We start from the raw sequence: 13673 nt of genomic DNA on the forward strand, positions 1-13673 counted from the left end.
CAGTGAGAAAAGAGGAACAATTTGCCTTTGTTCTGAGTTTTAAAAGATGAACATGGGAAATTTTTAATATCTGGGGTTTTGCTGGTTCTCGGGACAGCCCACACACCTCATGGGTGCACGCAGGACCAGGGATTTGATGTATCTGCCAGAGCAAAGGGCATCCTGCTCCAGTGCCCTCTGGGATGAGCCCATCCATCCCCCACGGTGGAGGACCAGCCCCGCCATCGGACTCCCCCAGCCCTGGCGTCCCCATCGGGGGCCACGCAGAGATGGTTTGTGAGCTCTGACCTCAAAATACCGGGGGAGCCCGAGCCCTTGCTTGAGTAACCGGTGGCCCTGGGCTTGCCTGGCCACCCACCCGCAGCCGTGGCAGTCCCTCGGCTCCCGGGCTCTGGCGCGCACCCAGCCCTGCCGCTTCATGCAACAGCCCTGCTCCATCTGTCATCGATTCCCTTGCATGTGGGCTGCAGACTTCATGCCATGCTCTGCCTGTTGCGGGGCTCTGCCACAAGGCATCTCTTTTCACAACTTTTTTTTTTTTGGGCTTTTATCATTTTTGCGATAGATGAGCTGGAAGCGACCGCGCAGGCAGGGAACGTGGCACAGCCACATCACTTTTAACTATCAGGGAAAAACTATCCTTAAAGCCCAACTTCTTATGCCTTCACCTGTGCTGCTAAGACAACTTCAGATAATTCAAAAAAACATCTTTTAATTAAAAGTTATTATAGGTTCGGCTACTAGAAAACCAAAGAGCTCTCTGCTCAGGTTCTGCCCAGCTCCGCTTTCTGCTCCCCAAACCTCACACCGTGCCCCTAAACACATGCAAAAGTTTGTGGCATTTTCTTTTTTCTCCAAGTTAGAACGAAGTAGACATTGTGCAAACATTTCTGCAATGTGATATTTTTGCATAAACAACCAAACAGGCAAAAACCAACCATTTAAAATCATGCAACTCATGCCTCTATAATTTTATGACAGGAATGATGCGTCAGGAATGGAGGTACGTAACCCAGTGCAGAGGATGGAGTGAGAAACATGAGCGAGAGGAAAGGCAGTTTAGCTGGATGTGTCTGTTAGGCTGAATTAATGAAGTTGAATTAATACAAAAATCTCAGCAGCTCTTTCATGGCACATTTGCTGTGAGTTCCCCCGAGCTCATGAACACTTGCCACTCCCTTGGCAGCTCTCGATGGGCTCCCAGGGCACAAGGCTCTATTATATGCATTTTTTTAAAACACGTTAGGTGTAGGACATGAATGGAGCAATGCGATGGTTGAAAGAATCAAGTCTTACAGAGAAAACACAATCTGCTGGGTGAGCTGAGGCGTCAGGCAGTTGTGAGGGAGATGGCAGATGCTACAGGATGGTTAATTCCTTAATTCTAAACACATTCGGTGGGGATGAGACTCCGGGAGAGCTTTGCCCATCGGCAGATGGCTTGGTGAGATGATAAATTAATATTGTTATCAATGGAGAAATGGCTGAAGTTGTTAGATGGTAGGGTTTGTTTTTTAAAAAAATGCCTGTTTTCAACAATGGTTTTCAGAACAGTCCTTGAATTGGGGAAGAAAAACAGAGGGAACATAAAATCCCCTGTGTCATAAACAGAGCTCAGGAAAACGAGTTTTCAAAGGAATGCCTTTGCTGTAGGAAACTTCATTTCACCCGCTTTGTATAGGACGATGGATTACGCCAACAATAAACCATTCCAACTACTGTGAAATTGTGCTAATAGCCTGCGAGTCGGGGAGCTGCTCATGCATCAGCATATTTATTACATACCTTTGTATCTGTTAGCTCCAATAGCCGCATTTTTGTTATAAACCGTGGGGGGTGAGAGAAGTATTTAAATTTGGCAATCTCAAATTTCAAGAGCAGGAGCCGTTGGTTCGAGAAGGCAGGGGGATGAGAAAAGGACAATTGCAAAGAGCGTTTAATAGGGTGAATGACCCAGTGACTGGGAAATTCCCCCTTAAAACACTGTGGAGTGCCTCACCGAGGCCAGCAGGCATCTTCCCAGGTGCTGGCTTGGGGAAACTGAGGCACAGCACCCGCCTGCAGGTACCACCCACCACCCGGCTGTGTTTTTTTGGGTAAGATCAGGGTGCTGTCAGTCCCAGAGAGGTTAGCAAGAGTGAGGGGTCAGGGGAGAGCAAGGATAAACGGGCAGGAGAGGGGGAGGAGAGCTGGGGAAAGCAGGAGAAAGGAAGGTCCTGGGAAATGACTGGGTCAATGGGACAAAGAGGGATAAGAGCAGAACATCACTGCCAGCCCAGGACAGGGACTGCGTTTTCCTGGGATGGAAAAGCTGGGGATGGAGAAGGGACCCACCCTGGCCTCCATCTGAGCATCCCCTCCCTGCTCCATGTTTCCTGTGCTGATCCTGGAGGACTGGGCTCCCTATGGATGCAGAGTGACCCCGTGGCTGGGAAAAAGCACTTCTCTCCCCCAAATCCCACCACATCCCCAGGAGCCCCCATGCTGGAGGAGCTGGTGGGGGAGGGCAGCCAGGATAAACCAGAGCCCTGGGAAGCAGTTAACTGTGCTGGGAGAGTGGTGGGAATTCCCTCCACCTCTCCAGCACCCCCAAAACCCTTTCTGGGGAGCAGGAAGGGAAATGAGGACCAGGCTCTGGGCGCTACTGCCTGGCCCTGCTCGAGGAGAGCTCACGCCTTCACAATTTCCCTTTGTTTGCCTCAACTTAAGGCGTTGTTACTTACATCCCTGAAAGCAGAAAAATGAACTTTATTTCACCACAGATCAGCTGGGGACCGGGGGTCAAGGCGTTGCTGGTGGCTCACTGCTGGCACAGGGGGTCCGGCCGGGATGCGGGGTGCTGGGGATGGCATGGAAGCATCTCAGCCCCCCCTGCACCCCTGCCTTCTGGCTCCTCCGACCCTGAAACAGCAGCTCCTTCCCTCCCCCAGAGCCAGGGCCTGGGTTCCCATCCCACCAGCCTGAAGCTGGAGCTTGTTAGCAGCCCCAGTGCAGGGCGGGTCGAAAATGTCCCGTTGCAATAGTTTTTACAAGGTGAAAAAAGGGGGAGTAGGGCTGTCTAAAGAAGCGATTTCTTTTTCTCCTTTGGCAAAGCGTGTCTGTTCGCAGTGGAAAAAAAAAAAAAAAAAAAAAAAAAACGGTTTCATTAAAAAATTGAAAACGCTAAGACCCAAAGCTTTCCAGCCAAAAATACCCAGCTTGGGCCAAAAAGCTTTCCGTTTCTTGTTGAAACGAGTCTTTAGAGAGAAAAAAGTTGAAGCTTTCTGCGGGAAACCCCGGCATCTTCTAATCTGGCTTTTGAATGCTTGATTCCTTTAGCTGGGTCTCAGGTTCAGGATTTATATCTCTTCCAGCAGGCAGCTGAGAGTTAAAAAAGTTAATTTGCAGGATTTGTTCGTGTTGCTGCTCCCGCCCCAGCTGAAGCCCCGCTCGCCTTCTCTTCCACTGCAGGAGAACAAGAAACCTCAAAAAACTCCATTTACTGAGCTCAAAATAAAGTTTGTTCCCTGTTTTAGTGTTCTCACCTCATCCCGAGGAGCGAGATGTTTTGTGGGTGGGTTACGAGCTGCCCTGGCGGTGCTGGGGCGAGGGTGGGAGCAGGGGATGGGTGTTCGGAGGAGGTGGATTTACAGACCCTACATCTAAACCCATACTTGGGATTTTGTGCAGCTCTGCCCTTACAGATGCGATGCCCAAGTTATCTGTGGTTATCCGAGCAGACGAAGCATGATTTATTAGTGATAAAACCTGAAATAATTTAAAGTCATCCTCAACAGCAAGGACTTTTTTATATTTACTTGGACTCATCCTCACCAGGAGGCTGGGGAGACCAGGGGGAGGTGATGGCAGGGAACGCGGGGGGCAAGAAAAGTCATCTCAAGGGTTTGGTTTGGGAGAAGGAGGAACTTGGCAAGAGCACGAGCTGTGGAAGAAGTCCAGGAGGGGAGGTTGGAGGAGAAAGAGCTGTGGGGTCCCGACCATCCCACCCCAGCCCCAGTACCTTTGCAGGCCTTGCGGTGGGAGATGGGCTTGCTGAGGTCCCGGTAGAAGCCCTCCTTGCAGTAGTGGCAGTGCCGCCCTGCAGTGTTGTGCCGGCAGTTGAGGCAGACGCCACCGCTCTTGCGCCCCGACAGCTTGTAGAGCTCCATGTTGAAGCGGCAGCGCCGGGCATGGAGGTTGCAGTTGCAGGCTGTGAAGGACAAAGAGGGGAGACCGTCAGCATCCGGGGGTGCCAACCCCAGGGGAGACCCTGTGCATGGGGCTGGGCACCCTCCAGCTCCTGCCACAGCAGGGGTGGCACAGGAGAGGATGTTCTGGTGGCACCTCTGTCAATGGGAAGCCAACTGCTGCCCCACATCCCTCCTTGAACAGTGCTATGGGGGGAGTCTGGCTTTTTGGAGGGGAAGCTGGGGTCACCGAGACCTTGTTTCACATGGTGACTTGTAATAGATCTGCCTTTTTGCCTCTCCCCACTCTAAAGGTGAATTAAAAGCTGGGGGCAGGTGGGGTGTGAGGGCAGGGAGAACATCCATGGTTAGGAATCGGCAACGGACACCCCTCCAGCTGCTCCTCCAGCTTTACCACAGGCACCTTGCCCCATGCGAGCTCTGCTCCTCTCCCTTCTCATCTGCTCTCCTGCTCTGGTGCTTCACATCGTGCTGCTGCTCGGCACAAACCGCTGCGAAACCCCCACTTCCTCGCACCCTGGGACCCTCCTCTCTCTGCCCCAGGGGGAAAGGAGGTTTCCAGCATCCCCTTCCCAACCTTCCCTGTCCTCCTGCTCTCACAAGTCCTGACACATATGTGTATTTGAGCTCCAAATACCATTTCAAGACCTTCTTAGGTAGCTTTTCCCCTGGTTTCTCTCCCCATGAGAGAAAGTGGCTCTGTTATGGGTCTGCAGCCCTGAATGTCCCAATGAAACCTCACCTTCGTCTCCGCATCCCCCATCCCGCCGCTGGGACAGGGCCGGCCCGACGCCCAGTCAGTCAAACACCAAAAAGTCCCCCCTCTGCTTTGATTGCTGGAGCTGTGTCTGAACCTGCCGGGAGATGTCCAATTTCTCCACCATATGCAGCCTAATGTCAACACGGGGACTATTTTAACAGGGGGCCTTTGCAAAGGGACGACTTCGGGACTTCAAAAGCTCGACCCCTCGCCTGCCTCTCCCCCGAGCTGTCACGGGAACATCAAGAGGCAGTTGCTGGGGCTCTGTGCTTTGCCGAGAATTTTATAGCTTGTTTTCTTTTCCCTTTGCTTTTATTTGCTCTTCAGCCCCGAACAATGCATCTGTGCAATGCCAACCCGCAGCTGGGCCTCTCGGCTCGGCACGAAGGTGTCACGGCTCTGGGCTTGTCACCTTCCTTTAGAGCAGAGACATCTTAATCCCTCATTCCTTCCTGTTTACCTTATGGTGCTTGTCCCAAGACAAAGACATGCTATATTTGCTTAATTATCAAATTTCAGACCAGAAAATTTCAGTGCAGTTCCGGATTATTTCTCGGGAACAATCCCCAACAAACTCATGACGGGAAAGCAAAGGGGAGAGCAAAATCCTCTGGACACGTCCGACCAGCGGGATGGAGCCTGCCTCTCTCCGTGCTTTGCAATCTGAATTCCTCTGGCTGACATGGTGAGGCCCAACCTCACGTCCCCACCAAACGCTGGCGGCGTAGGAGAAGCAGCCACCAACATGCTCAGGGTGAGAAGAGCGGCCCAAGAGCGGTTTGCCATCCGTGAGAAAGTGAGATTCCTGACACCGGAGCGGGGCCACCCCCCGTAACTGCGGTTTGCCTCTCCTTAGATGAGCCCACCAGCCCGCGGGTCCATCTGTCACCTCCCAAAACAGGAGGCAACCATCAGGGAGACGGGAGACACAGCTCCTGCATGAGGAACTGCTGCTTTTTAGATCTTGCCCGCTCCCACAGACACGTTTGCTGACACTGCAAGTGCACTTAAACAGCCTCTTTGCATCTAAAAGAAGCACGGGAGCACGCACCGGGGGCTCTCTGTGTCCCCCCGTGTAGGTTTTTTTTCCCCTTCCATCTTAATCTCGGGAAGAAGAGCACTTTGTGCTTTGCCAGGAGCGCCCCAGCAGGAGATGACATTCTCCTTTTCTGCCAGCACGGTGTCTCTGCCACAGCCAGTGCCCTACAGAGAGGGGATTAGAGGTGATTCTTGCTCTGCAGAGCCAAGCTTTCTGGAAGGAGGTGGCCTTTTTAAAGTCCCAATCTCTGTTTCACAGGCCGAAATGCTGAGATTAAACCCTTTTCCCAGGTGTATAGGAGACACAGGGCTGAGGGTTGGTTTCTCCACACAGGGAAGAGCCTTCCCCCAGGCATGGACCAGGTGAGAGGTGCATCAGGCTGGGACATAAAGGATGTCCTCTGGGCTATGGCTAACCACCAAGGCAACACTTGCATCAGCGGCATGGCCTTGGGGCTCAGCTCAAGCAGAGGAAAAAGAGATTAAGTCACTCAAACTAAGGGTCTGCCATCCCTACTGCAACCATGCAGACACGTCTCCATCATTCAGAGCCTTGAGACGCACTGGTAGCTCTGCTCTTGGTGCTGCAAACCCCAGGATTTAGTCCCTGTTGATCAACATAAGGAGACATTTCTCCAGGGCCTCTCATGAAGGCATGGCTTCACACAGGATCTAGTTCTTCCTTGAATCTGGCAGAAATGGTGCTTTCCAAAGAGCATGAAAGCTCACCTCCTCCTAAAACTTGTGTTTTAGGAGAGCTGGACTTGATACTCAAGTATTTTGCAAGATTGCATTAGCAAATCCCTTTTTAAAATTCAAAGCTGAGGCCACCCGAAGAGTGAGCGAAAATCTTCGCATTTCTTTGGGTTGCTTGATAAGCAAAAATGTTTTTGCAAAGCCAGGAAAGCAGAACTCCTGGGATTTTCTCAAGATCTTTGCAAATATTTCAGCTGGTCCCACCAGGGCAGAGCTGCGCGGGAATGTGGAGGAGCAAGCGTAGTGTGCAAAGCTACTCGCAGCCTTACATTGATCTTCCAGGGATGGGAAAATCCAGTGTCTGGAGAAGGGAAGAAGCTGAACCTCACAAGAAGCTGAAAGGAGGCCTCCAGAACAGCCATCCTTGTCCTCATCCAGAACCAACAACCTAAAGATTGTGTATGTCTCGGGGTTAGAACCCTTCCAGGAGGGAGTGAATGAGCTGGGAGAAGGTGTGAGCTGGTCCAGCCCCTCTCCATGCCCAGTGTCCCTGCACTTGGCTCCCCTGTGATCTCCCCGCGAGCCCTGCAAGGAGCCAAGGACCAATGGTCACCCCTCCACCGTGTCTTCTCAGCCTTTTGTGGCTCGGTCAGCTTACCCTTGGCTCTGCCCCCTTCTTCTACCTGCAATCCCAGGCACCAAGGACATCTGCTGGGCACCAGTTATCTCCTAACCCCATGCACGTGGCTGCTTTTCCATCATCCACCCCCTCCCAATCCACCTGTTTGTGCCAAAAGAAGGGGCCAAACTGACGCAAGGAAAGTGATTTCAATTGAAATTACTGTCTCCTGTGCTCACCCTGAGTGCCTGAGTCCTGAGCGGCCAGTGCTGTGCACCACTGGCCACCAACCAGGGCTAGCTGGCAGCTCTTTCTCTAGCCTGATGTGTTTGTAAACGCCCAATGGGAGTGGCTTGGTCTGACTGAAGGAAAATAGCCATCCTAATTTTTCCTGACAATAGTGTGTAGGGACGGAAGAATGAGGGCAATGCAATAAATGACCCATCCAGGCGTCAGAAAGTCCTTGCTGGGGATGAGGCTGGGACTTGTCATGATGGGATCCATCACGCTGGTGTTACAGCCTGGGAGAAAACCAGTGGTGGGACCGGGGAGATGCTGAGCGTGGGCAATTCCTGGGCACACCACTATGGCTGGGAGCCGGCCATTATGATCAACAGGGACCCAGCAGCAGGTCATGATGCTTTTGGATCCCAGCTCGGAGTGTGGGTGCTGTGGGCAGGGCGCGTGTCTCGCCCGGCCACATTTTCCCTGGATGGAGGAGCTCAGGAAGCGCCGCTCCCGCCCACCCTCTCCCTCCGCCGATGGTTAATCCCCCACTGTGCTAAAGCATTTTGCCTCATTCCCAACATGAGTTGGCCTGGCTTTAATTTCCAGCCAGTGTTTCTTGGTTTGAATTTCCCCGCCACAGTGAGTGGCTCTTTAGCAACCCATCTTTTCTTTCTATGAACGCCTCCGTCGTGCGTATTAAAAATCACCTCCCAATATCGGCATCACCTACGATCCCCCATACTTTGCTTTCCACCCAGTGGAGAAGACACTCCTGCACAGGCTGTGGACCCAGCGCAAACCCAGCTATGGGCAAAACACGTGCCAGGTGCTGAGACCTCTGTGATGAAAGGTTTTGGCTTCAGTCGCTTGGCGCTGCTGTCTCCTGCTCTCTTCTTTCCCTTATTTTGCCAAGGACCTCACAAGGCTTTTGTTCACCGACTTTATTGGGCCCAGATGTACAGAGCTTCATCAAACAGCCTCTACCTGGGCCACCAGGCTCCAGCATGAATAACCAGATATCACTTAAACACAGATGTTCAGAAACCTGGAGAAGGTGGGAGCGGAAAAGGGGAAAGCTGTGATTTGGAGCCGGGTGAAGAAACTACAGCGGAAGCGCCTCAGCGCTGAAAACAGTGACTTGGTCAAACGACTCTGTCGAAGAAGGTCAAGGCGGGCAGGATTTTCCACTTGGGAGAATGAAAGGAGATACGTGAATGGGAGGTGCAGGCTGGAGCTGTGCGGTGGGAGCTGTGGTCGTGGGTTTTTGTGCCGCTGCCGCGTCCCCCGGGCCCCGCATCCCAGCGCCCTGCGTCTCCCAGGACACATTCCTCTCCGCGGTTTTCATTCAGCAATGACAATGCTGCCCTTTCAAAAGACCCCACCCTTCCAAAACTTATACTTTGGCAATTTTCAAAATGCAAATTGCTTTTTAAACAAACGAAAACCCCAAAACATTTTGTTTTAATTTTTGCAAACAATAATTCTTGAGAAGGGGGGAAGGGAAAGGGGAGGATAGAAGAAGCCAGAGGCTGAAAATAATCTCTAAATTTGACTTGAATTTATGAATAGTCTCAGTCTCCTTAAAATTGCTTTTTTCCCAGATAAGTTTTTTTTTTTTTTTGCCAGAAAATTGCTAGCTCAGCCTGAGCCATTATTTCTCATCTGCAGGAGCAAGCCTCGCGTGCATCGTCCCGGCCACTGAGACAGGCACCCTGCCCGTGCCCATCTGGGGAGGGGCTCTACTCCCAGGGGACCCCTGGAGATATCTTCAGGGCTATTAGTTTTGAGGGCCATATTTGTCAAGAAAACAGCCACCCTTAAGTCAAAAAGAAGGGACAATGGAGATGGAGCAGCAGAGCCCGTGGAGACCTGTCTGCTTGCTGGACTAGGAGGTAAAGAGAAAGCCCCTATGGAGACAGCAGGAGGATGTTCCTGCTCCCCTACAATATCATGTCCCTTCAACCCTTTGAGATTTTGGAGCAGCTGGACATGAACGACACAAGAAGGACATGCATGGGTTGGAACGGGTCCAGCAGATGGCCACCAAGATGCTCTGAGGGCTGGAGCCCTTCTGCTGGGAGGACAGGCTGAGAGAGTTGGGGGGGTTCAGCCTGGAGAAGAGAAGGCTCCGGGGAGACCTTGGAGCCCCTTCCAGTCCCTAAAGGGGCTTCAGGAAAGCTCCTGATCAGGGAGGGGAGCCATAGGATGAGGGGGAAGGATTTGGCATGAACGACACAAGAAGGACATGGATGGGTTGGAATGGGTCCAGCAGATGGCCACCACCTCCAGCTCTGAGGGCTGGAGCCCTTCTGCTGGGAGGACAGGCTGAGAGAGTTGGGGGGGTTCAGCCTGGAGAAGAGAAGGCTCCGGGGAGACCTTATAGTGGCCTTACAGTATCTGAAGGGGCTTCAGGAAAGCTCCTGATCAGGGAGGGGAGCCATAGGATGAGGGGGAACAGTTTTAAACTGAAGGAGGGGAGATTGAGATGAGATCTCAGGGAGAACTTGTTTGGTGTGAGGGTGGTGAGAGCCTGGCCCAGGTTGCCCAGAGAAGCTGTGGCTGCCCCATCCCTGGAGGGGTTCAAGGCCAGGTTGGAGGGGGCTTGGAGCAACCTGGTCTGGTGGGAGGTGTCCCTGTCCCAGAGCAGGGGATAGACTAGATGGTCTTTAAGATCCATTCCAACCCAAACCATTCTATGATTCTATGAACTGCTGGATGATCTCCCACACCTCTCCATGCCACCAAGAGCCCTCTGGTCCAGCAGGGGTTCCCATGCACTGGGCTGCTGAGGCTGCTCTTGGGTGGTGTGGCCCTGCAGGGATGTCCCCTGGGGGGCATGGATGCTGCCTGAGCTGGGGAGAGAGTTTCTGTCTACGCTTGCTGCAGCTACATGGCAAAGCATGGATGAACACTGACCTTGGTGGCCGTGAAGTCCTGCCCAGCATGTGGCCCCAGGACCTTGTATCCTGAGTGTTCTGGACCCAGCTCTGCTAGCAGGACAGGCAGTCCCATGCCCTCCCATGTGGCTCAGTGCCCCCCACCACAGACCCCATTGGCTGACACTAAATACAAATGTTTGCTCAGCAAAATTCATTTGTGTGCGCTGTTAAGTCTGAGTAAGGAGGAGGATGGGAATTGGTTTGGTTTGCTTGAGTTAATCCACCAAAGGAGAAATCCATTGGGATGTTGTGGCTGCAAGGGGGGAGACACAGGGTCTGCCCCAGGCACCAGGTTTTCCTGACAGTCGAAGCAAACAAAAACAGAGGAAAGTGTGTGGAAGCACCACAAAATATGTAGCTACGGCTGGCATCGCCCACGAAATTGGAGCCACAAACCTGGCTCACAGCAAAAGCAAGCGTGCACTGGTTGGGGGTGGGAAGGAAAGCCCCATCCTTGCTGGTGCATTCCAGAGACCCCCCACTGCTGGGGTTAAAGGATTTTTGAGCAGTGCCTCACACTTCGACCTGCTCCCCACCAGACCAAATGCCTCTCACTCCCCTCCACCCACGAAAAACACCCCTGAGAGCAAGGAAAGACCAAACTGCAAATGGAGGTGAAGAAAGAGAGGGGATCTGGGGAGAAACACACTGAGAAAATCTTCCCGGAGCCACAAAAAGGGGTTGGGGAATAGAAGACTTTTCCATGCACGAAAAACATTAGGAATGACAATACTGCAGAAAAGTTCTAGACAAGATGGCATGAGAGTGACCCAGGAGCTCCCTGGGGATGCTGCACACCCCAAGTGCCCTTTGCTTCCCACTTTGCCCAGTTCCCTACATGCTCCAGGGACCAGGAGGCCCTGGAGATGTCCCCCTGTCAACACTGGTTCTCAAAGTATAACAACGCTCTGATACTGAAGCCCAAGCTGGTAACGGCAGCATTTACACCTGCCTGAGATTTCCAATGATAAGACCCTCATTTTCTTTTTACGTAAAAAAATGCCAAACTGGGCTGAAATGTTTGATACTGGGTGTCTGGCTCAGGCTGAATATTTCTGGAAAAGCTCCTGCTAAAATGATTCAGCTGCTAATGAGAAAAAAGGCTAGTGAAAAATATAGCCTTGTGCCAATGCTAACAAATTTGGGGATTTCTTTCCTATTGCCCTTATATTGGAAGCCAGGGCTTAAAAAGAAAACATTGCTCCCTGGTAAGGATATGTCTTTTGCTGTCTCTAGGAAGAACTGTTCAAGTTTGGCCGAGTTTCTAAGTCACTGAAAAATAGGATACATGTTTGGTTGAAATTGATGGAGTTTTGCAGTTAAATTACTTATTTTCACAGGCCAGATCACCCTCAATACCAAGCCTGTAGAGACAAAGCAAGTAGAGGCTTGTCCTGCCAATGAAATCCTGGGTGCTGAGTGTGGCCTTTGGTACAAGATTCACCTCCAAACACCAGACCTCTCCAACAGCGATGGCCATCGGCAGGCCCATCAGCGAGAAAGATGAACTTTCAGCAGATGCTAGGGAGTGGGCAGGAGAAACAAATGCTAAACACCACAGCTTGAGAGATTCAACCCATGACTGTGTTTTGGGGATTGCCCTCACTCCAGCAGACAGTAGGGGTAAACCAGGCACATCCATGGTAAACCAGTTGCCCATCAGCATCTGTAGCCAGCTCAAATACTGGCCATCAAAACTGGGCAGCAGACAACTTGGCAAAGCCAACGACCGGTATGTGGTCTCTGGCATGTGGTTTTGAGAGCAGGCACAGGGAGAAAGGCCAGAGCTGCTCATTGATCAAAGCCCAAACAAGTCCCAGCAGATCAGCTACTGAGGGTTACTTGGTTGACACTCACAATTATCAACTTTTCTCCAGTGCTGGGAGACCAAAGCTCTTCCCCATAGCACAAGATCCCCTTGGAGACCACCTGGCAGCTGCTGCAAACCAGGCAGGGTGGCTGCCTGTCTGCCCCTACAGCCCCCCATGCCATGGGAGCCGGTTTCAACAACGAGAGACACTACTCGCAACTCAACCTGTCTGCCTGTGGTGTGATATATGTTTCTATTAATTTGGGGGGAGGGGGGGGCAGATTTTTCATAACTGCTTCCACATTTATTAGTTCCAGGCTGGACTGGAGCACTGAAATCTCACTAGGTATTTCCTGGCTGTCCACATGGCATTTCTGGCCCTGCAGGAAGCATCAGAGGAGCAAGAGGAAGACTTATTCCTGGGAGTTTTACAGCTCCGAGATGTTCAGATTATGAGCCAGATTTAAACAATCTCTGAGCAGCGGAGATCTCCCCATCGCTGGCCAGCACACGTGGCAAACAGCTGCTTGCAGCCAGCCAGGTCCCACTGATCTGTGTATTCCTGCCTTGAACCCTGGGGAACATCTCCAATGACCTGCGATGGCTCCTTCAAAGCCACAAGGCAGCTGACTGTCCATCAACAGGTGAGGAGGACGGATGAGAAACCTGTGGGCCTGTTGTGTTGCGTTGAAATGCTGAGATTTGTGGCAGCCTCTCACCCAAGGCATTCTATCCCAAAACAAAAGCAGTCTTACTCAATACAGGATGGAAATCACAAAGCAAGCCTAGCCCTGGTGCAGCACACACGGTTGTACTCAAAGTGCCTGGAAATGGGCTGCAAATTGTCCTTGCTTCCTCCAGTGGGTGTGCTGGGAGGGGACATGGACTGCTCTTCAACAGAGACTGGAGTGGAGTCTTCCTCCATCCAAGCACCTCTGAAAGCTGTCCAAGCCTTGAAGTCTACATCATGAGTCTGCCTCAACAGGGACTGGAGCAACCATCTCTGAGGGGTGGGATGAGAGCTCCAGGTGGACCTCATCTGGGACCTGACCTGGGAAGGAGATGGGCAGAGCACGTGCCAGTCCTACAGTGTCCTACACTGGAACTGCCAGCACACTGCACCCACATTCAGGTCCCAGCATGGCCAGTGACGTGATGGCACTCACTGGCACGTTCTAGGTGATCATTCTAGGGAGCAAGAGCTCCCTTTTCTTCAGTGGATTTGACCAGGAGATCTTCTCTGCAAACCAAGTATTGTGCAGGAAGTTTGCAGACAAGCTTCAGACTGGAAAGAGCTTAACTCTTTCTTTTTTTTTTTTTTTTTTTTAAGACCCACAGTGACTCTAGTAACTTAGTTTTCATTTGAAAGGGTTGCAGCTGTCACTGATCATCCAAA

At 51.9% G+C, this 13673-nt stretch overlaps 1 protein-coding gene across 1 annotated transcript in view; it reads right to left on the reverse strand.

Annotated features, from left to right (window-relative positions):
• Positions 1-13673, reverse strand: part of NTN1 (netrin 1) — a 109247-nt gene that overhangs the window by 47586 nt on the left and 47988 nt on the right. The window contains exon 2 of the mRNA XM_014960114.1: positions 4001-4189. Coding sequence (XP_014815600.1) covers positions 4001-4189 — 189 coding nt within the window. The remainder of the gene's footprint in view (positions 1-4000; positions 4190-13673) is intronic.

Source organism: Calidris pugnax, unplaced genomic scaffold (genome assembly GCF_001431845.1).
Source record: "Calidris pugnax isolate Ruff unplaced genomic scaffold, ASM143184v1 scaffold463, whole genome shotgun sequence".
NCBI classification, from domain to species: Eukaryota; Metazoa; Chordata; class Aves; order Charadriiformes; family Scolopacidae; genus Calidris; species Calidris pugnax.